Below are 26,705 nucleotides of genomic sequence, written 5' to 3'. Positions count from 1 at the left end.
TGAAATTGTATATTGATTGACTTTAGATATATCTACTATAATTGTTTATCTATGGATCTAATACCTAATTGTGTTTTTTTTTTTAATTAAACGTTGTTGGCTTCAATTATCTTTTTCTTTGATTTACTGAAGATGTCCATTCCTGTAATGACCTTCAATTATTCATGTGAATTACCAATTTTTTATTCTGATTTAATTGTTCATCGATGGATTTGATCTATAATTTTAGCATGTACGTGTAATATTAATATTAGTAAAAATAGTTACATTTTTCATTTTAGATATTAAAAACCGATCCAAATTAACCACATATATTTATATCAGTTTGGATCAATTTTTTTTTTTTTAAATAGTCATTCAAATCGAACTGAATCACATATAATTTTTATTTTGAAACGAAAGTTTTTTATCTCAAAACCGATCTAAACCGTATCACAAACACCCCAAATTTAGATTCAACTTCCTTAAAAAGCTACTCATTTTAAATTGTATAGTAAGTGACACTAAACAATACTAATCAAAATGGTATATTCCTCCAACACAATGATTTGTTAATATGAGTCTATTGTCTTTTTTGTTTTTCTGACTCAGCAGGGTTGGTTACTCGGATCCACACTTGTGAAATTCAATATTATATCTTATGGCGTAAGGTTATTTTTTTTTAAGAAATCAAAATGAATTATATTAACTCTGTTGTAGCAGTCCTCTCAGCACAATACGTACTAAGAAAACCACTAAAAATTTACAAACAGTCAGAAAGAGATACAAAAAGTGGACTAGTCAATGTCTAAACACGACAAAGAACTGTCCACCGCAAATGATCACAAAAAAGAATAGTAGTTTTTTTTTATTTAAAAAGGACCTAAATTATTATTGTCTTTTTAATTTATTTTTTTGAAGTTTTTTTTTTTAATCTTATTATTGCATCAATTTAATTTATTTTTTTGAAACAATTATTGCATCAATTTAATATATATACCACTATTGCATATATATAAGAAAAAAAATCTCTTGTTTGTTATACTATGAAGTAATATTGATCTTCTTGTCGGGTGTATCATTTAGGTCCTTTTCTTTATTATCATATCAAGCGGGGTCATCGATTTTGTAGGGAGTTGTTGGAGCTGTTTTTATTTCTTATTCTTAATATTAATGTGGAAGTTGATCTCGTATCATTCACGTTGTTTTGATGATAGTAGTTGATCTCGGATAGGAGTGCGTAACACCCGATTTCAAAAGTTGGATAAATGTAACAAACTTCTATATAATATAAAATTAAATATAACACTCAAATTTCATAAAATATTAATAAAAAAAAAGATATAGGAATAAATGAAAAATAAAGGAAGGAAAAAAGAAAGAGAAAGATAGAAGAGTTTACCATGTCGTGTTTTTCCATTTGGAAGATCGAAGACTGTGTTTTGCAGGACAATTAAGAAGAGATAAAGAATTGAAAAATGTTAGAGTTTACAAAATCCTTCGAATGAAGTCATTCAGAGAAAGAGAGAAAAGATTACCATGTCATTCAAAGAATTCTTTTCAAAGTCATCAGTGTTCGAGATCTAATGTAACTATGGTTGGTGAGTTTCACCTGTTAAAAAGAACCATAATGTCATGTTACTGTTTTGATTACAATTAAGATATGAGACACGATCCCCGTGAGCTTAGCTCAGTTGGTAGAGATATTGCATTTTATATGCAGAGGCCGGTGTTCGAACCCCGGACACTCCACTTCTCCATAATTAAATTGTGTGAACTCTAGCCACTAGACTACTTGACCAAAAAAATAAATATGAGACACGTGGTTTTTGGGCTGTTTTAACAACAACAACTAATTTTTCAGGCTAAAAAATTGTGAACATGGAATGTCAATTATTTCTCAAATGGAGAAGGGGGTGTATAACTTTTTTTTTTTTTTTTTTTTTGAGAGATGAGGGTTTATAACTTAATAAATTAAAATATTATTTCACACATTTTACAAAAAAAAATGCATAAAGGATTGGTACCCAACTGATTTACTACCATGGTAAAAGGCCGACTTTTCTATCGTGGGAAACTCTTCCACTTTTCCAGGTTAAATGACATCTCGATCACATGTATTTGATCTATTTGAAGGCAACATTGATGTTCCCTTTCAACATAAAAAAAATTACTTTGTGATGTTCAATCAACATAATGGATTAACACGTACACCTTTGAACATGATTAAAATACTAGTACAATCATAGATTGAGTCCAAATCTAAAAGATTTTCATATGATTTTTTACATTTTGGTTTGGTGTTGTTGATATTTTGACGCCTTTTATATTCTTGTTACTTTTGTCCTCGTGAGTTTAGCTCAGTTGATTGAGACAATGCATAAAATATGCAACGACCGGAGTTCAAACCACTACCAAAATATTCTTGTTACCTTTAGTTTCTTTAACAAGTGTCTTATGGACATATGTTAGCATAACCCTTATTTATAAACAAACAACTTATGAGTCATGTTCAGGTGATTCGGTTTTTTTTTTTTTTTTTTGACGTTGACTCTCCGGTTACCAGGAAAAGAGGCCTTAGTAATTCGGACTTCGACTATAAGGTAAGAATAGTCTTCCCATTAATTGTTTCACCCAAAAATCAAGTGATGTGATTTAGTCAAACAATAAAATGTTAATTTATTTTTTTGCAAAAACAATAAAATGTTCATGTGATGCACTGGCTCAGTTTAATATACTTCCATGATTAAAAAAAAAGGTTAAATATGTTTTTAGTTCTTATAAATATATCAACTTTTCGTTTTAATCCCTCTAAAAATTTTCTTTAATTTTTAATCCCTACAAAATTTTCAATCACTACTTTTGGTCCCTATTTTTAAGTAAATATTTGTATTTTTTAATGAAATGTGTAGAATATTGTAAAAATATCTCCCCAAAAAAATTAGATTTTTTTAACAAAACATAAATTAAATATGAATTTTTAACATCAAAAAGTATAAAAATTTATATTTAATTCATGTTTTGTTAAAAGAAAAATTGGGAAAGATTCTTATAATATTATAGATTTTATTCAAAAATATGAATTATAAATACGAGTTTAATTTAAAGAAGGGACCAAAAGTGAAGACAAAATTTTTTTAAGGAACTAAAAGTTAAATTTTTTTTTTAGAGAAATTAAAACAAAAAGTTAACATATTTATAATCATCAAAAACATTTTGAACAAACAAAAAAACACTCCCACGAGTCAATTTTTTTAGGGACCCACGAGGCAATAATCAGGTAATTAATAAATGTATGGAAATCCTATTTTAGATTTTCTTAGTATCTAATATCTATGATATCCCTAAAAAAAAAAAAAATCTATGCCTATCCGGTATCCCAATCATTTTTAATAAAAAATATATAAAACAATAGCAATGTAAGTTATAATTAAACAGCTATGATTAGAAAAAGAAAAAAAAAGCAGATATGATTATAATCTTAAAATAATGAACATGCGATCCACTCTATACTATTATCTATTACTTCCTCCATTTTAAAATGAGCAACATTTTTTTTTAAGAAGCTAAAATAGAGTTAATTAAAATCACAATGATTCCTAACCAGCACAAGGAATGCTAAGGAATACTAGATTAGGAGTCGAAAAGTAGCAGCAACATACAAAGGAAAATAAAAGTTGTACTAAAACCCTCACCCACTATACATAAAAAAAAAAAAAAAAAAACTCAACCAACATCATTCCACCACCTACCGCTGCTCGCACACAATCCCCAAACATCAACGTCAAGAACCAACAAACAACCAACAACCTTTTCAAAATAAGCAACATTATTGATTGTGGCACACATATTAATGTAGATCTTTAAACTTTTTTTTGTCAGATAGCTTAGTGGTTAGAAATTCACTTTTAAAGTGAATAACTGAGGAGTCCGGGGTTCGAACCCCGACCCCTGCATATAATAATGCATTGTCACTGCCAACTGAGTATGCTCACGGGTTTAATCTTTAATATATGGGTCTTGTTAACAGTACCCCAGACATTAGTTAAGGTGCTAAAATTAGAAAGAAAAGTCAAATTTTACATTAAAAAGAACACTTTTTTAAATTTTTTTAAAAAAGTAGATTACGCAATTTCAAAATAATATTTCATGTTATAATTGCTTAACAAGTGTCCCGAGGTATTTTTGTAAATTTTTTTTTGCCCTGAGGCACTCCTTAATATATTTAAGGGAAATGTTAACAAGTACTTTAAATGGTGCATTCAATACATTGAAACTTTAAAAAAGAACATTTATTATTTAAAATTAATCAATTATTTCTGTTTTTTTGTATCCTTAACAAATGCTCTTAGCAAAACCCTATATTTAATTATTTAATTATGTATTAGCAAAAATTATAAAAAAATTATATTTTGAAAATAATCATCGAGATAATCCAAAAATATCTTATATAGTACAATTTATCTTTATATAATAGTAAAAAAAGAATGGTAAAAGTAAGTCATGTGAATAGTGCAAATAGTCATACAAGGTCGCTTAATTTTTTTATTTTTTTTTTTATAAGTAAAGAGCAAAATGACATAAAAAGAATAGTGGCCAACTAAGTTGGTATCCTGCTTTAATTTTTTATCAATTGCTCATATATAATATTATTAAAGGGGGAAAATACATACATAAAAAAAAAGATAAAATTAGGGGGACATAAACCTAACCCAGTATCCCTAAAAAAATAAAAATAAACCTAACCATGTAAATTCACACAAAAGTATAAGTTGACCCCAGACAGGAAAAACACAACACAAGTGGATCACCCTCTAATTAATCATAAAACGAATCAAAGGTCTCTAGTGCAGTGATTGTACCGTTCGTCGACACGAAAGCGAGTCTATGTACCATCATCTCCCTGCAACAAAGGGAAACAAGCTAAACGACCATTTCGAGTCCCACACTCCAAATCAAACATAATGAATGGAGAAACTAAATGGCGTATGAATCGTCTGTCAACACAAAAGCGATTTAAGATCCATAAACTTTTTGCAAAACAACAACAAGCTATAATTTTCCTTTCGAGTCAAACCATCGAAACAAATCCAATAGAACATGGCGTCGGTACACAAACCGCAACACACATTGAAACTCGACGTTTAAAGCATTAACCAATATGTTTGAGTTCAATCACGAAAGACTGGGACATATTTATAGCCATTCTTGATTAATACATCATGGCGGAAGCAAACCCATTATCTTCGAGTCCTGCAGATACAAACCTGGGTTAGAATAAGAAAACCAAAGCAAGATGAGAACACCAGGAAGACAAACCGAGAAAAGTCTTGAAGAACCGAACACAAATCTCATATCAAAGAAGATCTGATTCCACGTTGTCAAAACCGAAACATGCAACAATCACCGGTCCATGAGACAGACGTGATACAGTGACAGTCGTTAGGTCAACGACGCTGCTCACTAAAGTACCAGCGGCCGAAGCTAAGAAAGAGAACTAGCCACTACCGTCGTTGAATACATCACTTACGGTGTAAGTCACGAGACAATATAAAATAGATATATGTGTATTTTTTCAAGCTCAGAGAGTTCAGTCATACCATAAAATACGGAGGGAGTAGTATATTCTTATGGTAGACTCTTAATTTTAGTCACAATTAAAATAGACATCTTAAAGAAAGAGAAAAGTTTCTATAAAAAAAAAAAAAAAAAAAGTCACCGCTATCCGGAGATCCAATTTTGAACAAAGATCGGTAGAAACCCTTAATATGTGTACACTCCTTTGTATCACTCTCAAAAATTTCAATTAACCAAATATATGGTCTGTGTGATCACATTTTTTCAATTGCGTGATCATTATTTAGAAGCTGAAAAATATGATCACGCAACTAAAATGCGCGTGACCACTATTTTTCCACTTAGTTAACCAAATAAATTCTAAAAAAATAGTGGTCACGCAACTAAAAAAATGTGGTCACACATGCCATATATTTAATTAACTCAAAATTTTTCAAAGAGGTATAAACATTGAGTGTCTAACTATCATTACTCTCCGATTTTAGTCACGTTTAAAATAGACATCTTAAAGAAAGAGAAAAGTCACAACTACCTCCTGATCCAATTGAACATAAAGTGCCTAATTTAAAACACCAAAAATCTGAAGTATACCCTACGCACCAAATAATAAATTGTATCCCCAACATGTCGCACCACCTCCATCTAATTATATATATGAGTCTTTGTATACAATACAAAGATATAGGGAAAATAAACTGTATTGTGTAGGCACTACTTAATATCTCTTGAGTTGGTTTTTCAGTAATGGGGTCGTTTGGTCAAATACATTCAAATTGTGAGGTTGAAAATTTAGTAAGTGATGATGAAGTGAGTTTTAAGAAAGAGGTCAATAGAAGTGCCATTGAGTGTGCAGTCAAAGATCTGTTACTAGGTTTGGGGGAAGATATTAACAGGGAAGGCATTAGAAAGACACCATTTCGTGTTGCAAAGGCCTTTTTTGAAGGAACCAGAGGTCAGTAACTATGATCTCTCTCTAAGGTTCTAATAGTTTATAAATTCATCTAATAAAAAAAATTTGTTTGGTAAACAGTCATTTTTTATCACGAGTTTATAACTTATTTCATAAATTTATTATAATTTATTTTTTAGACGCTATGATCCCGTTTGGATAAACAACTTATATAAATGCTTATAATATTAGGGCTTATAGAATTAGAGCTTACATCATAAGTTCTTATACTTGATAAACTATTTATGTTTGGATATGTACACTAAAAAGTACTTACATAGATTGAAGTGTTTGAATGTGAAATTATCGAAATTTTAAATATTTTTAATTTAACAAAAAAAATCAGAGAATCGAACCACAATTATCAAGATTTTTTTGATAAAATAAACAAGATGTAAAAAACAATATTATAATTATATATATATATATATATATATGTAAAAAACAATATTATAATCAATATTTGTCCTTAAAAATAATAAAAATCTTCCTTAAAAAAAAAATAATAAAAATCTTAGTTACGTGTGTTACTTTAGCAAGATAAGTATATAATAATTTTGTTATTTATGCACCGCCAAAGATAATTATAATTAAAATATATATTTTGAAAAAGTGGATCCAGAGAGAATCGAAGGAGGTCACATAAATTCATAAGCTCCTTGTTAAGCCAGATGGTAAGTTGAAAATTTAGGCTTATTGAAACATGACATAAGCAACTTATGAAACTATGATAAATTATTTTTATTTATTTACCAAAACAACTTTAAAAAGGCTTATGGGAGTAGATAAACTCACATAAGCTCAAAATAAGCCAATCCAAACGGGGCCAAGCAGTGTTTGAGCTTATAGCTTATAACATATCACTTTTAATTCCATTTTTACCCTTATTATTTTAACTAAAACCCACTTTTGCCCATATGTACCCTTTATTATAAATTAAAACACAATTATTATGTTTTCAATGCTTGCCCTTAATCTTCACGCTCACGAGCACATACGTTTGCACGATTTTAATTTTGTTTCACGTAGAGACTTTGTTTTCTTTTTTCTTATTGAAATCACGACTTACCATTCTTCCCTAAGAACTGGAAAACAATTTTCACTTTTCAAACTCTTGGTAGACTTTCGACATGGAAGAAACTAAGAAAGGGAAAGAATCACAAAAACAATTCAATTGGAAGCATCTGTTTTCAATTGTATGAAGTTTATGGTCATTGATTGAAACTGATCTCAAGCACATAATGAACATATTCAAACACTTAAAATCACATTTTCTTTAAATATTTCTTGAAGGAAAAGTAAGAATGAATTAAAATAACACCAACTGCCTTTTTTTCTTCTTAAAATGACTTTTTAATTTATTTATTAATATTTAATAAAAAACTTCATAAAATAAAAATTTATTTTCTTTGCTAACTTTTTCCTGTTTGGTTAAATAAGATTTAAGGTCCACGTGAACTTAACTCAATTGGTAAGGTTTGGGGTTCGAACCCCGAACACAAAAAAATATATTTAAGGAGTTAAATAAAAAAATTAAATCGATGTATACATTTTCAACTTACACATATTTTTTTTATGTATTTTACCATAATATGCATAACAACATGGTAGAATTAGCCTCCTTCAAAAAAAAAAAAAAACATGGTAGAATTAGCCTTTCTGGTTTGATTAATCTCTTAGGGGGGGACAAAACCTAACCATAAAGATACGATAAAGTCAATAAAGCTAGTTTTGTAAAAAATCAGATCTAATTGAGAATTTAGACTTGGTTTTATAGAAATGGACGAACATTTTTTAAAAAGGTCCTATACAAAGGCAACATCTAGTTTGAAATGTGGTACAAAAATAATTGTCATTTTTATTTAATTTTAGTGTATATAAAAACATTTTTATTATGGACAAAACAATATATTCTGGGGACTATTATAACACATTTTAAGAAATGGAGTATAAATAAATTTATTTTTAAAGTTTAGAGGCTAAAACTTAACAATTATCTTAGGTTAGGGGGTTAAAAAAAAAAATGAGAGAGCAACTTTTACCACCCTACATTTCTAAAAAAATACCATAGCGGATTTCAAAAGTACACATCGTTTCTGCGGAAAAATTGCATTTTTGTATTATTAAATTATGATTATTCTTAAGGATATTGAACTTTTCACTACAGGTTATAGGCAAAATGTGAAGGACATTATTGAAGGTGCATTATTCCCTGAAGATGGCCTAGATAATAATAATAAAATTGGTCATGGAGGTGGAGTAGGTGGACTTGTGATTGTGAGAGATATTGACCTCTACTCTTATTGTGAGTCTTGCTTGTTACCATTTCAAGTCAAGTGTCATGTAGGTTATATCCCTTCTGGCCAAAGAGTTGTAGGCTTAAGCAAGCTTCCTAGGGTTGCCGAAGCATTTGCAAAACGACTTCAAGAGCCTCAACGTTTAGCAGATGAGATATGTTCTGCTTTGCATCAAGGGATAGAGCCAGAAGGTGTTGCTATTGTACTACAATGCACACATATCCCTTTTCCATACAAAGATATCGAATCAAACGATATAGGGTGGGTTAAGTTACTTGTTTCTTCAGGATCTGGTGTTTATGAGAACAAAAATGCTGAAATGTGGAGTGATTTCTTTAGTCTTCTTAAGTTTAGAGGTATTGACAATGACAAAGTTCGTCTTAAAGGACCACTCGATCAATGTTGGTGTCCTTCTCTATATGCTGAAGTTTCATCAAAGATTAAAGCAATTAGTACTCCTATTATGGTCAATGCAGTATCTTCAATTGTTAAATCTTTAGGAGAAGATCCAACAAGGAAAGAGCTAGTAGAAACTCCTAGTAGATTTTTGAAATGGTTGATGAACTTTCAATGTGCTAGTAACATTGATATAGAGATGAATGGTTACATATCTAATACCAATGGAAAGGTAAGGTTTGATGACAAGGAAATATATTCTGAAGTGAACTTGCCTTTTTGGTCACAATGTGAGCATCATTTGCTTCCCTTTTACGGCGTTGTTCATATAGGATACTTTCTTTCAAAAGGATGCTATCCAATTGGAAAGTCCATTTTACAATCAATAGTTCATTTTTATGGCTTCAAACTTCAAGTTCAAGAAAGGCTCACAAAGCAGATTGCAGAAACCATTTCACCATTGGTAGGTGGAAATGTGATAGTGGTTGTTGAGGCAAGTCACACTTGTATGATCTCTAGGGGAATTGAAAAGTTTGGAAGCAATACTGCAACCATTGCTGTTTTAGGACACTTTTCAACTAATCTTGCTGCAAGGACCAAGTTTTTGGAGTATTCCAAGTGCTACATCTCTTGAAGGGCAGTGATTAGTTTGATCAAGTGCAACCATAAATAAATCTATTTCTAATAAAAGTCTTCCTCATATGACATGTGGTAGAATTTCAAACGATTTACTCCCTAAATTTGTGCAATGTTGCAAAAGAATTGTAATGGTTTCTTATGAAGTTGTTCCATTTTTAATTATTGAGTAATAATAATGTTGTCTTTGATATGTTTGTTTGTATATATCCTGTCTTTAATAAGTCGGCTTGTTTTCTCTATAGTTTTTCTTTTCAATCTTCTTCATTTGGGGGTAGTTTTGTATCTATTTTGATCCGAAATCACACCTATTTATCTTTTTCTCTTTATCACAATTTAAATGAGTGATTTTCAGATAGTTCTAGGTATATTTTTTCTCATGATTTCGTCGTCTAAATGCGGCGTTGTGATGTTCGTTGTCTTTTGCGACATTGTTTAATTTTCTATCTTGTAGTGTTCATTTAGTTTTAATCGAAAGATTTTCTATTCAATCAATGATTTTCTATCTTGTAGTGTTCATTTAGAAATAGAGATATTATCTTTTTATGTTACACCAATATCAGTAATCTCATAAGCAACTAAGCATGACCCGGCTGTTAAGGATTCAACTCATATCCCACAAGGATTTGAATTCTAATTCTGATGCCGATGTGAGAATTTCGTTTTCGTATAATATGTGTAAGTATATCTGTTAGCACTCCTTGACTTTTGAGACTTTTCCTTGCCTTGGTGAGCTTGACGATCCAACTCCTCTAAAATAATTCTTTAACATATAAATATTTAGTGATCTCATAAACATCAATATCATTTAGCTTGTGGTGGACACAAGTATATTACATATCTAGAATTTCAAGGAATTAGATTTGTCCTAGGATTCTTCATGGATCATAAGATTCATAACTACTAGGATGTGAGCCATTTTCCTTCAATTTCTTTGACTATATTTCTTTTACGCAAAGTCAGTATTCATAGTTTCTGTCTTCTATTCCTGCAGCTAGACCAATATTCAGCTACCAGCTTAGAGAATGAAGAGTTTGTGTCCATTAGCTTTGAAGGCTCATCATATTCCATCACTTTCCCTTTAATTATGACCAGCCAAAAATTATGAGGCAACCAATAGTACTAAAACACAGAAGCAGAAAAAATGGAAAATAAAAAAGAATGAAGAATAAGGATTAAGCATACCATAAGATAAGACCATGACCATGTCACTATCTATTACAGTTGGAATTCTGTGAGCAACGGTTATAACCGTGCATTCTGAAAATTCTTGTCTAATTACTCTTTGTAGAATGGCATCTGTGGCAGAGTCAATGGAGGCAGTAGCTTCATCCAGAACTAGAATCCTGTTCCTCTTAAGTAGAACTCTTCCAAGACAAAACAATTGCCTTTGTCCCAAGCTCCAATTTCCACCTTCATCACTCACTGCAAAACTTATCAGAATTAGACTTTCATGCCGTATTTATTCGTTGCAAAATCATATATTGAACCATAAAAATGAGAAGCTGCAGCTTCAATGATTATATAGTTTCCTTAATGTTGAAAGACTTACCAGAAGAGTCCAAGAGACTTGGTAGCTTGCTGATTGTTTCCTTAAGCTGACATTTTTTTACAGCCTAAATATACAAATCAAATATTATATTATTGTGTGGCTCATGTAAAATTCAACTTCTTTTAAAGTTAGTCAATTCACCTTCCATATTTCATCATCTGAGTACAGGCCTAGAGGGTCGAGGTTTGTCCTAATGCTGCCCTTGAAAAGAGTTGGTTCTTGAGGAATGATGCTTAGCTTAGTTCTCAAATCCTTCAACCCGATTGAGCATATGTTTATCCCATCTATGAGAATATCACCTTTTGAAGGCTCAACTAAGCCAAACAAGGCACTTATAAGTGTACTTTTTCCAGTACCAGTCCTTCCAACAACTCCCACCCTACTCCCTTCTTGAAATGTACAAGTGATTCCCTTGAGGACTAATGGAGCGTTAGGACGATATCTAACCTGAAACCAATGTACATAAAACAGAAATTATAGAACTTTCTTGAAAGTGGAGTACAAAATAAAGACATAAATGCAATGTTACCTCTAATCCTTGAACATCAATCCTACCCTTGGAAGGCCATGAAGAAGGGGGTCGATTATCCTCCACAATGGCAGGAGGCTCAAATGGAACGTGAATGAACTGATTGATTCTTTCAACAGAGATAATGTAGTTCGATAAGTTGGAAAACCATCGAGTCCAAAATATTGGGGCTGATGTCAAAATTAAAGCATAATAAAGAGACAGTCCCACAAGTCCTGGAGACAGAACAGGAGAATTGCCGAGAATTGTCAGTATTAGCAAAATCATGTCATCACATATGATCTCTTATGCAACATTATTACCTGGCGACACGTATCCACGAGGAACAAGAATTAGCAACAAAGCTGCGGTGATGATAGTTAAATTTTGAAGTGCTTCAATCCTTATAACCATCCATTCCATTCCCACATTAGAATGAAAGAACAATGAAGCATCTTTGTCCACAAGTTTTAAGTAGTTTTTGTAAAATCCATCTACCATGTTGAATGCTCTTACAGTAACCACTCCAAGTGATGTCTCTGCTGCAAAATTCATGACTGGAGCTTTGGTGGTTCCATTGATTCGCATTAGTTCCCTTGCAGTTGTTTGATAATATTGCTTTTAGGCAGAAAAGACACGAAAATTAAGAAGTTCTGGTCAGTGATCTAGCCATGGAAAGAAAATGAGGAATCAAGAAAATTTGGAAAGTGGATAATAAACCTGAATGAATATTGATGCCACCATTACAGGAACGGCAACAATGAGAACTTGCCATGTGACTGAAACCATTATGCAAATTATTACCAGAATTTCAATTGCCACAGATAATGCAAAGAGGATGGAATGAGGCATGTCCAAGTCCAAAATACTTAAATCTGATGAAGCCTGCAAGAGAGACATATTGATATAAATCTGGGGGATGATTAGAAAGTGATGAATGAACAGAACAAATATATATAGATTTTTTCTCATTGGGGGGAATAAAAAAATCTTACTCGGGTTAAAATCCTTCCTACAGGGGTCGAATCAAAGAAAAGCGTTGGAGCATTGAAGATAGCTTTAGTGAAGCTTGAGAAGAAGGCATTAGAAGCTTTTAATCCGAGATATGCATTCAAGTAAGACCTCAGATATACAAACAAAATGCTAGCAAAAGAAGTTAATGAATAAACTCCAATCAAGGTGGCACTAGATACGTTTTGAATTTCAATGGCAATAGCAAGCCAAAAGGAGGATGTAGTCTGCAAAACTATAAATGCGGATTGTGCTAACATGATAAAACACAACATGAATGATCCCCTGGAAAAAGAAATATAATCCCAGAATGGCTTCCAACCAACATCACCAATCACTTTTTCTTCTTCTTTTGTAAGTTGTACCTCAATTTGACCCATGGTAGAAATCTCCCCCTCATTCTGATTTTGTGGATTAGCCAAAACATCATTTTCCGAAACTTCTTTATTTTCATTACCTTGATGTAGCTCAGTAACTATGTCTTTATGGGCGTTCACAAGTTCGTCAAAGGTTGTCCCAGCTTTCAAGAGATTCTGATAACTGCCCGATTGAATAACTTTTCCATCCTCCATTACCTAGAATTTGAGTACATGTTGATTATGTTCAAATATTAATTATATAGGATAATGTAGATACAACTTAATTAAGTATTTATCATATAAGAACTTATGTACAAGTTTTCTAAAATCAGATAGGGAATGAGATTAAACTCTATAAGCTAAAAAGAAAAATAAGCTATTTGGAAGAGAATATTAAAAGTATGTTAAATACAGCTCATTGACATATACTATTTTCATAAGCTCTTCATAACACCCCCACAATTCAAATCCAGGTAAGTTACTTTACCAATATTGTATCAACTTCTGAGAGAAACTCCACTTGATGTGTCACTAAAATGACTGTTTTTTCTCTTAGGGCTGTCATTACGCAGTCCTGTAATTTTGTAATGCAGTTAGTTTGATACACTAAATTGAGGACACAATATTTTCATTGTAATTAACATGATAAAGTGATTTCTCCTTACATTGAACAGAATAGCAGCTGTGTGTGCATCAACAGCACTGAAAGGATCATCGAGGAGATAGATATCAGCATCATTGTAGACTGCTCTAGCTATTTGAATCCTTTGCTTCTGTCCTCCACTTACGTTAATCCCTCTCTGACCTATTTCTGTAAGATCGCCATAGCTAAAATCATCAATATCCTTATCTAAGGCACATACTTTAATGGCATTCTCATATTTTTCTTTGTCCATTGGCTTGCCAAAGAGTATATTATCTCGAACTGTTCCACTTTGTATCCAAGAAGATTGAGAAACATAGGCTAGTGCGCTACCTACATTAACCTGATTTCCATTATAGTGAGTGAAATATCATGGGAGGAAAAATATAAGACACCATCTTCATGAATATGATGAATTTGGAATTGGAAAAAACACAACCTGTTGAGTTTGTAACTTACAGTTCCTGAAATCTTAGGAATCTCTCCAAGTATTGCATACAGAAGAGATGATTTTCCAGCTCCAACAGGTCCGCAAACTGCTATTTTCTGTCCCCATTTTATCTCTAAGTTCACATCTTTTAAAGTTTGGGATACAGATTCATGATCCCAAATGAAGTTGCCAGCTTGGATTACCACAGCATTGACTGAACATTGCTTTATATTTCTTCCATTATCATCATTACTCAGCTCTTCATCAAGCATAAATGTGTTGAGACGATCAAAGGAAACCTTAACTTGAATCGTTATAGATAGAGCCTCTGGGATCATAAGAACAGGATCTCCCATGTTCCTCAATGTTGCAAGAACTGTAAAAATGGTATCGGCATTCAATGGTGCACTATTGAAAAATATGCATCCAAGGAAGACAACAGCAGGAATAACTGTAGGAGACAGCCAATAAAGAAATGTTCCGAAAGCTTTCAGGAACTGTATCTTTGACAGCCATTTGAATTCCTTTTCTCGTAGGGACTCGATTAAGTTCTTTAATTTTTCTTCCCATGATTGTAACTTAATGATCTTCATACTATTTAGAATCTCTGAAGTTGATCTAAGCCGTTCATCCTGTGCAATCATAAACTGTACCTGACAATTTTGTAGGATCCTTGCAAGTGGTACATTGAGAAGTCCACAGATGAGAAGAGGCACTAAACCGGGAAGAGCACCAATACCAACAACACCAAAAAGAATAGCAATGGACAGAACAAGTTGCAATGCACAAGTCCATGTTATATGAAACCACCATGGAAATTCTCCCATTCTATATGCATCAATTGCAATGTAATTCAAAATTTCGCCGGTTGAGTGTCTTGTCCTTGCCATGCTTGAAAGCTTTAGCTGCTTTCGATAAACTGCCACCATCAAAGCTGATCTCATTTTCATTCCTGACCTCCTTGAGAAAAAACCAATGTCGTTGAGACAGAGACTCGACCAATTTGGTGAGAATCAGAAAACCAACTATTGAAAGACCTTGTTTGAGATCTGCCTCAGTTCTATTTGCGTAGTTAACAAAAGCATAGAGTATTAGAGGTGAAACTACAACAGAAATAGTTCTGATTAATGCATAAAATGCTATTACTATGTTTTCTTTTAAGTAAGTTCTAATAACAGACCAAAGAACCAAGCTCCTGGAATTTTTATCTGTCTTCTCTCTTACAAGGGAATCCCATGCATGCGCAAAGTTTTGATATGTCATGTCTGCTTCATCTTCAGAAGCAAGGGAAGGTATGTCTTCAAGATCTAATGGCTTTGAGTAACCTAAACTGAGTAAAGAATTAACCCAAGAGAAAATCAACTTGCTGAGAAAGGTAGCACGGCCTAGTCCTGTTTGTTTTGTTTCAACTTTCTGATCCATCAGTGGCTTAGACTCAGATAAACATTCGGGGACACCATGAGTTCCTATATGACCAAGATTTTATAAAAAGGCTCAAAATAACAACAATCAAATTTTAGTGTTTTGAACTTAATAAAATACTGTCCATGAATTTCAACAATCATAGTCAAATGTGCAAGAAAGAAGATACATTCATGAACTGCATGAACAAGCATTCTTTGCTTTATATAAAATCTGGAATCATGGTTTGTGACATGCATGAATCATACAGGTGCAGAAAAGCAAGAACCGATTAATTCTATATAACAGAAGCATATATTGATGGCATAACTCAACAGAATATGTCTGCACAGACCAACAATAGAAATAAGAAAAAGAAGAAGAAGAAACAAAGTATGTATGGCGTACCATTAGAACTTTTCCTTGACATTTCCATTTCCATCTTGTGCTCCTTTTTGCAGCAGACAAGCCTATCACATTGAGCACAAGTTTGTTTAAATTATATGCACTGCACAACTTTCCACTTGACATGTTCATTTGTATATTCTATATTTTATTATTCTTTCAGGTCAAAGTGTTAATGATATAAAAAAAAGCTCTAAACATAATTAATGATATTATATTATTATATTATATGGGCTAGATGATTAAGAATACACTGAACTAATTCACTTCCTATTTATTTTATACTCCCTCAGTTCTTATTACAAGAAACACATTATTTTTTAGATTCATTGAATAATTAATGTATTTAATCTATATATAGATCACATATTCAATAAACTTAAAAAGTAAACTTTTTTTTAGTATTAGAGACTGGTGGGAGTATAAGAATTTGAGCTTCATTTGATTTGACTCAATTCCCTATCTAAATTTGTGAATACTCACTCTCTTAATCTATCATAGATCAGTCATAATTTAAGACTTTTTTTGCCCTTTTAGATTTATAAAGAAAGTCAATAGAAATACGCATAAATTAAGCTGAGAGATGTTCTTGCTCTATTTCCTTTTTCTTACGTTTGCATGTTATCTCCCCGTCGGAACTCCCATGACCGCTACAATGCTAAAACCCCGAAGCACCGCACTTGCAAACCAATCGAAGGAACTCCCCGATTATTCAGGCACGTTTTCTAGAGATAAACAACCTCTGAAGTTCTCTGTTATATATTTCCTTCATTCCTCAATTTAAGTTAGACTTGTTATTGGATTATTATATGCATGTCCTTATCCACTTATATTACTAGGTTAGCTAGCTCGATAATGTTGAAGGTCCAGAGTTCGATCTGACCGATGTGTATGAAAAACATTCCAAAGAAAATAGAGACCAATATTGAATGATATAAAAATAAACATCAATATCATTTACTTGTTTTGGAAACAAGTATAGTATGCTACTGGGAGATGAGTAGTTCACTTGGTTCAAATACTGGCAAGGGAGAAAATACTGCCATTAAAGAAAAAACAATTATAGTATACTACTCTCTGCACTACGTCCTACAATAATCGTCGTACTTGACCAATTTACACATATTAAAAAAAATTAAATAAATGAAAGAAAGAGAATTGTGATTTTACTAATTTATCTTATTAATTATTGGTGTATTTCCAATACAATAAATGCAAAGTGAAAAATGATAACTTGAAAGTGGTGTACACTATATTAATTCGAGGATACAGTTAAAAAATGAGTGTAGTTGTGTAAACAAATATATTTGTTTTCCATAATGTCAGTATTCATTGTTGTTGTCTGCAGGAACTCTTCCTGCAGCTAGACCAATATTCAGCTACCAACTTAGAGAATGAAGAGTTTGTGTTCATTAGCTTTGAAGGCTCATCATATTCCACAAGTTTCCCTATAATAATAACCAGAAAAAAATTACGAGGCAAAAATAGAAAACAAAAGTATAGAAGAATAAGGAAATAACATACCATAAGATAGGACCATGACCATGTCACTGTCTATGACAGTTGGAACTCTGTGAGCCACAGTTATGACTGTGCATTCTGCAAATTCTTGTCTAATTACTCTTTGTAGTATTGCATCTGTGGAAGAGTCAATAGAGGCAGTAGCTTCATCCAGAACAAGAATTTTGTTTCTCTTAAGTAGAACTCTTCCAAGACAAAACAATTGCCTTTGTCTCAAGCTCCAATTTCCACCTTCATCACTCACTGCAAAACTTATCAGAATTAGAATTTCATAACATATTTATTCGTTGCAAAATCATATATTGAACCATAGAAATGAGAAGTTGTAGCTTCAATGATTATATAGTTTCCTTAATGTTGAAAGACTTACCAGAAGAGTCCAAGAGACTTGATAGCTTGCTGATTGTTTCCTTAAGCTGACATTTCTCTACGGTCTATTCCAACCAGATATTATTGAATGTCTCATGTAAAAATTAAAATTTAAGTACATTTAATAGCTACATATTTTTCTATAATTTGTAAAGTTCGTTCACTCACTTTCCATATTTCATCGTCTGAGTGCAGGCCTAGAGGATCCAGGTTTGTCTTGATGCTTCCCTTGAAAAGTGTTGGTTCTTGCGGAATGATGCTTAGCTTCGTTCTCAAATCCCTCAATCCGATTGAGCATATGTTAATCCCATCTATGAGAATATCACCTCTTGATGGCTCAACTAAGCGAAACAAAGCACTAATCAGTGTACTTTTTCCACTTCCAGTCCTTCCAACAACTCCTGCCCTACTTCCTTCTTTAGAAGTACAAGTGATTCCCTTAAGGACTAATGGACTATTGGGACGATATCTAATCTGAAACCAATATTAAAAAACAGCCATCATACCAATTTTTTCTGTCTAGTTGTTGCGAGTAAAATAGGTGACAACATTGAAATTGAGGTGGAAAAGAAGAAATGGATGCAATTTTACCTCTAAGCCTTCAAGATCAATTTTTCCCTTAGAAGGCCATGAAGATGGAGGTCGATTATTATCCACAATGGAGGGAGGCTTAGCTGGTATGTGAATGAATTGGTTGATTCTTTCGACAGAGATAATATAGTTTGATAAGTTGGAAAACCATCGAGTCCAAAATATTTGGGCTCCTGTCAAGGTAAAAGCATAAGAAAGAGACAGTCCCACAAGGCCTGCACAAAAAAGGAGAGTTGCCAAAAGTTATTAGCTTGAACAAAATCTTCTCATGGTAATTAGTTATTGACCTATTATATGATAGGTTGAAATATGTTTTTGTCCATGCAAATATACTATTTTGTTTTCTTGTAGTTCCTGTAAAAAAAAATTGTTTTGTTTTAAGTACTTCTAATTATCTCATTTTTCGCTGTTGGTCCTCATTACTTTATTTTAGTCCCTTAAATATTTATTTATACTGGAATTAACGTAGATCGATTAATTTTTCTCCCTTGAATAAGAACTTTATAAGAACTAAAATGAATATTAGACACCTGTAACAGAAACCAATTTAAACCTATATTAAATTACTACCTGGGGACACATATCCACAAGGAAGTAGAATAAGCAACAAAGCTGCAGTGATGACAGTTATATTTTGAATTGCTTCAATCCTTAAAACCACCCATTCCATGGCCACATTAGAATGAAAGAACAATGAAGCATCTGAGTCCACAAGTTTTAAGTAATTTTTGTAAAATCTATCTACCATGTTGAATGCTCTTATAGTAACCACTCCATGTGATGTCTCAGCTGCAAAATTCATTATTGGAGCTTTGGTGGTTCCATTGATCCGAATTAGTTCCCTTGCAGTGGCTTGATAGTATCGCTTTTAGAAGGAAAAAGAAAAGACTAAAGAAGATTAAGAAGTTCTTACTCTAACCATTGAAAGATAATTGTTAATCAAGAAAAATTGGAAAGTGGATAATAAACCTGAACGAATATTGATGCAACCGTTGCAGGAACAGCAGCAATGAGAACTTGCCATGTGACTGAAACCATTATACAAATTACCACCAAAATTTCAAGTGATATAGATGCTACAAAAGTGATGGAATAAGGTATATCAAAGTCTAAAATACTCAAATCTGATGAAGCCGGAACAAGAGAGAAAACAATTGATTAGCAATGAATGAGCAGAAGGGAAATCCATAGACTTTTTTTCCTTTATTGGGAATGAAAAAATCTTACTCTTGTTAAAATCCTTCCTACTGGAGTTGAATCAAAGAAAAGCATTGGAGCATTGAAGATAGCTGTAGTGAAGCTTGAGAAGAAAGCAGTAGAAGCTTTTAATCCCAAAAGTGCAGTCAAGTAAGATCTTACATATATAAAAGCAGCACTAGAAAAAGAAATTAATGCATAAACTCCAATCAAGGTGACATTGGTTACTTTTGGAATTTCAATGGTTATAGCAAGCCAAAAGGTTGATGAAGTCTGCAAAGCCAAAAAAATAGATTGGGCTGACACAATCAAACACAGCATGAATGTCCCTTTGGAATAATTAACATAATCCCAAAATGGCTTCCATCCAACATTGCCAATCACTTTTTCTTCCTCTTGTGTAAGTTTTGCACCTATTGGACCCTTGATACTTAAAACCACTCCCTCGCTTTGATTTTTAGTGAGAGGAAAACCATGATAGTCTTGAGGATTAGACAAAACCTCATTTTCAGAATCTCTTTTATTTTCATTAACTTGATTCAACTCATTAATTGTGTCCTTATGTGCTTTCACAAGTTGTTCAAAGGCTTTTCCAGTTGTCAGGAGATTCTCATAACTACCTGATTGAATAACTCTTCCACCCTCCATTACCTAGAATTTGAGTTCATCATGTTAAACAATGTTCAAATGTAAAATAATACAGGAATCCAAATAAAATATTTTACCAAGATAGTATCAACTTCTGAGAGAAACTCCACTTGATGAGTAACTAGAATAATTGTTTTCTTTCTTAAAACATTCATGACACAGTCCTGTAGCAATGTTGTAGATGCAGTTAGTTTGATACAACAAAATGAGGACAAAAACTTTGTTATACTGCCTACCTATGTAGCACATATACTCCTTAGATTAGGTGTGTCCCGTTGTCAAATGCCTATCTTGTTCGACACGGACACGACACCGACACTTATGATTTCATTGAATTATGTCATTTTTCAAATTATTATCAGTGTCGACGTGTCCGTGTTCGGTGTCCGTAATCTAAGTCTATTCATCATAGCTGCCTACATTCTAAAATTAGTTCTCTTTAGCTTGTAAAAAATGTTCCAAAATAAGTATTGCTTTTCTTTTTCAATGTGACATTAATTACTTTTCTCATTCTACTTCTAAACAAATATTGATTGATAACCAATATTAAAAAAAAAATCAATTTTGTAAAATTGCAACATTCTTTAATTTGTGTGAAAAAAATCAAGGACGACGCTTATTTTGGAACCGAGAGAGTAATTAACATGGTAAAAGTTATATTTTCTTACATTGAATAGTATTGCAGCTGTATGAGCATCAACTGCACTGAAAGGATCATCAAGGAGATAGATATCTGCATCACTGTAGACTGCTCTAGCTAGTTGAATCCTCTGCTTTTGTCCTCCACTCATATTGATCCCTCTCTGGCCAATTTCTGTAAGATCACCATGGCTGAAATCATTGAAGTCCTTATCTAAAGCACAAGCTTTAATTGCTTTTTGATATCTTCTTTTATCCATTGGCTTGCCAAAGAGTATATTTTCTTGAACTGTTCCACTTTGTATCCAAGAAGATTGAGAAACATAGGCAAGTGTGCCACCTACATTAACCTGTTTTCCATTATAGTAAAATATCATGGTGTAAATTTTTTAATATACTACTGATACTTTGTTTAATCATATGAATTTTGCATGGTAAAAAATTAAATATGTTATATTTGTAGTAACTTACAGCTCCTTAAATCTTAGGAATCTCTCCAAGTATTGCATACAAAAGTGATGATTTTCCGGCTCCAACTGGTCCACAAACTGCTATTTTCTGTCCCCATTTGATTTCTATATTTACATCTGTTAAAGTTGGAGACAAAGATTTATGATCCCAAATGAAGTTGCCATCTTGAATTTCCATAGCATTAACCTTACATTGCTCTAGGTTTCTTTCACTATCATCATTGTTTAGTTCTTCATCAAGCAGAAGGTTATTGAGACGATCGAACGAAACCTTAACTTGAATCAGAATGGATAGAGCCTCAGGGATCATCCTAACAGGTTCTGCCATGTTCCTCAATGCTACAAGAATTGTGAAAATGATTTCAGCATTCAATGGTGCACTCTTGGAAACAGCACATCCAAGGAAAACAACAGAAATAACTGTAGGAGACAGCCAATAAAGAAATGATCCAAAAGCTTTAAGGATCTGTGCCTTTGACAACCATACAAACTCTTTATGACGTAACAACTCAATTAAGTTCTTGAATTTTTCTTCCCATGACTGTAACTTAATAATCTTCATACTATTCAGAATCTCTGAAGTTGATCGAAGACGTTCGTCTTGTGCAATCATAAACTGTGACTGGCAATTTTGTAGGATCCTTGCTGACGGTACATTGAGAAGTCCACATATAAGAAGAGGGACTAAACCAGGAAGAGCACCAATACCTACAACACCAAAAAGGATAACAATGGAAAGAACAAGTTGCAATGCACAAGTCCATGTTATATGAAACCACCATGGGAATTCTCCCATTCTATATGCATCAACTACAATGTAATTCACAATTTCGCCGGCCAAGTGTCTTGTTCTTGCCGGGCTAGAAAGCTTTAGCTGCTTTTGATAAACTGCTGCCATCAAAGCTGATCTCATTTTCATTCCTGACCTCCTTGAGTTGAAAAACCAATGTCTCTGAGACAAAGACTCCAAAACTTTGTTGAGAATCAGAAAACAAACTATGGTAAGACCTTGTTTGAGATCTGCCTCAGTTCTATTTGAGTAGTTAACAAAAGCATAGAGTATAAGAGGTGAAATGGCAACCGAAATAGTTCTGATTAATGCATAAAATGCTATTAATATGTTTTCTTTTAAGAAAGTTCTTACTATAGACCAAAGAACCAAACTCTTTGTATTATTCTTTGTCCTCTCTCTAACAAGTGATTCCCAAGCATGAACAAATTTTTTATAAGCCATGTCTGCTTCATCTTCAGAAACAAGGGAAGGTATGTCTTCAAGATCTAATGGCTTTGAGTAACCAAAACTGAGTAAAGAATTAACCCAAGAGAAAATTAACTTGCTGAGAAAGGTAGCACAGCCTAGTCCTGTTTGTTTTGTTTCAACTTTCTGATCTATCAGTGGCTCAGAATCAGATGAACATTCTGGGACACCATGAGTTCCTATATAACCATTTAAACAGGCACAAAGAAGCAACAATCAAAGTTTAGTGTCTTGAACTTAGTAAAATACTGTCCATAAAATTCAACAACCATAGTCAACTGTGCAAGAAACGAGATGAATTCATGAACAAGTAATCTTTACTTTATATAAATTCTGGAATCATGGTTTGTGACATGCATGAATCATAGAAATAAGAAGGAAAACAAAAAAATCAAAGTATGCATAGCGTACCAATATGTACATTAGAACTTTTCATTGACATTTCCATTTCCATCCTGTGCTCCTTTTGCAGCAGAGAAGGCTATCACATTGAGCACAAGTTTGTTTAAATTATATGCACAGTGCAACTTTTCATTCCATGTGTGAAGCCTATATTTTATTTTATTATTTTTTCAGGTAAAGTCTACTTGACATGTGAGAAGCTTCAATTAAAATGTTAATCAATTATTATTTAAAAAAGCTCTAAACATATATGATTCATGTATGCAGCCAGGTGATTAAGAATAGACTAAACTAATTAACTTCCTATATTGAATATAAGATTTTGAGCTTCGTTTGATTAGACTAAGATTCCCAGCATTGGCTAATAATAACATGAGAATTGTTGTTCACACATTTGATAAGGCTGAAAAACACGAGTAAAATACGTTTTTACCCCCTCGGCAGTTAACTGCCAAGGAATTAAAAATCTGACTGTTGTTAACTGCCGAGGCGTGCTGAACATAACCAGAAGCAGAAACACAAACATTTCAGTTTCAAGAATTCTCCAAACTTCTCAAATTCTTTCCAATCTTCACCAAAGCCATTTTCACGAATTGCAAGCAAATCAACTGCACATTATCACAAGTAAGTTGTATCAATCATTTTAATGCATGTGGTTAGGGTTGATTTTAAAATTGACAATTTCATGATTGCATGTGTAGTTTATGAATTGATAAATGAATGTAGTTGTTGTCTATGTTGTTTAAATCATAATGTGGCTTTGAATGGTGGCAAATGAACACAATTTGAATATGTTTTATACTTTGCACACAAAGTGTTTGATCAAATGCCTCAATGAAAATTATATTGATTATTTAGTTAGTTTAGGTTATGGAAATGATAGAAATGATGTTAATTATAGTTTGGTTAAGTGTATATTGATTTTTTAGTTAGTTTAGGTTACGAGAATTATGATGGACACAAATGATTAAGTGTATGTTAATTATTGAAAGATGTTTAGGTTATTATGGAAATGATGGACATAAATGTTATTGTAATGATGATTAAATTGAATGATTTTAAGTTACGGAAATGATGTTCATTGTTGTACTTTTAATATGTTTGATTATGTTTATGTTTAGTTTTGGTTTAATGTGTTTGATTAGCTTATGGAAATGATGTTAAATTTTTAATTTTTTGTGTAGATATGTCTGATCAGAACCCGGTTGATCTATCTAAGATGATTGGTGGTAGGCGTGCGATGACTCAAAGCCACCGGAAGGAGAGGCAAAGCGGGCACATCCCAAAGATGAGAAGAGGTCGGAGGGTGGATGGTTCAGGGAGTTCGCAAGAGGCTTCTCAGACTACACAGCCTGAAGAGTCGCAGGTGGTTGATTCGAGCCAGCAGGGGGAGTACCTGAATTATCAGGATCAGGTACACCACGATGTTACGGATGGTGGGTATGACCAGGATCATATGCCAGAGCATCAACATATAGCAGATGATGATGACATTGCAACAGCTGTTGCCCCGGAGGTGTTACCTGTGGACCCTCCCTTTCTTGGAGGACCGGAAGACCTATCTTTGATGCACTCTTATGTCAATCATGTGGCATTGCCGCTTTGGTATAATTCAGAGAACGTAAGTGTAATTTTTTTTAAATGTTTTTTTATTTATGTTTAATTATTTTTTTATATGTGTGTTTGTTTAATTATTATATCAACTTTTATATCTGTTTTTTTAATTCTTTTCTTTATGTTTAATTATTTTCTTTATATTTTCTTTATTTCAACTTTTATTATTTTCTTTATGTTTTAATTATGATTTAAATTTATTTTGTTATGTGTTTTATTTAAGTTTTAACGTTTACATGTGTTATGTTTTATTTTTGCATTTGTTAAGTTTTATTTTGTTTAGTTAAATGTTTACATTGTTTAATGTATAAATTGTCTAAACTATGTTTATTTTTCTATTATTTCAGGTTCGTAAGTTGCGTGTTGTAAAACTGATTAATCATGGGGCTAAGATCTTGAGTTTCGGACGCCCAAATGGGAATCAGGATTGGTTTTGGGATCCTCTTAGGGAGAGCGGATTACATGATTTGGTTTACCTAGGCTACACCACTGTGCCTCATGCCTTGCTGATGACTCTATGCGAGAGGTGGCATCCCGAGACCATCACTTTTCACATGCCCTTGGGGGAGATGACTATGACTTTGGATGATGTCGCATGTCTTATGTATCTTCAGATTGAGGGGCGGATGTTGAGCCATGGGAAGAAGATGTTGAGACATGAGGGAGCGGCACTACTGATGAGGCACTTGCGTGTGTCGCAGCAGGAGGCGGAGAAAATTTGTGGTACGGAGTACGGTGGGTACATTAGTTACCCGAAGCTGAGGGATTTATATACGAGGTACATTGGTATGGCTAATGTATTGGCGGATACGGAGGATCCAGAGGAGATGGAGGAGCTGCAGAGGGTTATGACATTTTGTGTGAAGTGTTATCTTCTCTATCTTGTAGGATTCTTGTTGTTTGGTGATAGAAGTAACAAACACATCGAGTTGGTCTATCTGACGATCATGGAGGAGGGCTACGCGGGGATGCGTAATTATTTATGGGGAGGGATGACACTGGCATACCTATACAGCGAGTTAGCTGAGGCGTGTAGGCCTAGAGACAGAGCTCTTGGGGGAAGCGTGACACTGCTCACTGTAAGAAAATTATAAATGTGAACCTTAACTTTTATTTTTTTTTGTTATATTTTTCATGCGTAATAATTTATAAATGTGATTTGTTTGGTTTGTGCAAGCATGGTTTTTGGCGCGTTTTCCTGGCTTTTACAGTGTTGATCCCAACACCGACTACATGGAAAACTATCTGGTTGCAGCGAGGTGGAAGCTTCAGAAGGGTCATGGAGAGGGGGTCACGTATCGGTCACTGCTTGATCGTATTCAGTTTGATGACGTATGCTGGAGGTCGTACGAAGAGCACAGGAAGATCCAGGATTTTGAGGAGGTTTTCTGGTATTCAAGCTGGATTATGTGCGGTGTTTGTTGGGTCTACCGTCACTTGTCCAAGTGGATTTTGAGGTAGTACGGATACGTCCATACCGTCCCTAGACATCCGACGGATGTTGTAGAGCTCCCACTACCTCAGATTGTGCAGGCATTCGTCGACTTCCGCACTCACACGCTTAAGGCGGCCGATTGAGGCGAGCAGGCAGGAGAGCAGACATGATGGATGGCGGATGACTATGTGTTATGGTACACTAGGGTGTCTCACCCTCAGATTTTGCCACCTCTTCCAGGAGATCTTCCAAGGCCAGCAAATGAAGAGCATATCATTGCACAGCAGTGGGAGCGGTATGAGGCGAGAAGCTCGCCTGACACCTATGACATGGTTAGTGCCACTGATGCGCAGTTAGGCCAGGAGGAGGTCATGAGCCCTCAGCAGTGGTTTCAGGCCATGATCCATGTTAGGGAGTA

At 33.5% G+C, this 26,705-nt stretch overlaps 1 protein-coding gene, 1 long non-coding RNA gene and 2 pseudogenes across 2 annotated transcripts; 1 reads left to right on the top strand and 3 right to left on the bottom strand.

Moving 5' to 3' along the window:
* Positions 1 to 4,489: 4,489 nt before the first annotated feature.
* Positions 4,490 to 5,594, bottom strand: LOC112417491 (uncharacterized). Its single transcript, XR_003008001.2, has 2 exons — positions 5,299 to 5,594; positions 4,490 to 5,232 (listed from the first exon to the last, which is right to left on the bottom strand). It is a non-coding gene; the product is annotated as an uncharacterized lncRNA (long non-coding RNA).
* A 645-nt stretch (positions 5,595 to 6,239) lies between these two features.
* LOC25500428 (GTP cyclohydrolase 1) lies at positions 6,240 to 10,039 on the top strand. The gene is made up of 2 exons (XM_013588842.3): positions 6,240 to 6,508; positions 8,673 to 10,039. Exons 1-2 carry the CDS (start codon positions 6,301 to 6,303, stop codon positions 9,830 to 9,832), a joined length of 1,368 nt encoding a protein of 455 aa, XP_013444296.1. The 5' UTR covers positions 6,240 to 6,300; the 3' UTR covers positions 9,833 to 10,039.
* A 536-nt stretch (positions 10,040 to 10,575) lies between these two features.
* On the bottom strand, positions 10,576 to 16,232 carry LOC25500427 (ABC transporter C family member 8-like; annotated as a pseudogene).
* A 1,178-nt stretch (positions 16,233 to 17,410) lies between these two features.
* On the bottom strand, positions 17,411 to 23,822 carry LOC25500426 (ABC transporter C family member 8-like; annotated as a pseudogene).
* Between the last annotated feature and the right edge of the window lie 2,883 nt (positions 23,823 to 26,705).

Source organism: Medicago truncatula, chromosome 8 (assembly GCF_003473485.1).
Source record: "Medicago truncatula cultivar Jemalong A17 chromosome 8, MtrunA17r5.0-ANR, whole genome shotgun sequence".
Lineage (NCBI taxonomy): Eukaryota > Viridiplantae > Streptophyta > Magnoliopsida > Fabales > Fabaceae > Medicago > Medicago truncatula.
Note: the sequence above shows the minus strand (reverse complement) of the source record. Positions and strands in the feature narration are given on the sequence as shown.

Bases quoted from the DNA above. Each gene is read 5' to 3' on its own strand.
- LOC25500428 (XM_013588842.3), top strand. From the start codon at position 6,301: ATGGGGTCGTTTGGTCAAATACATTCAAATTGTGAGGTTGAAAATTTA. The intron at 6,509-8,672 runs GTCAGTAACTAT...TTTTCACTACAG, and splicing joins CTTTTTTGAAGGAACCAGAG to GTTATAGGCAAAATGTGAAG.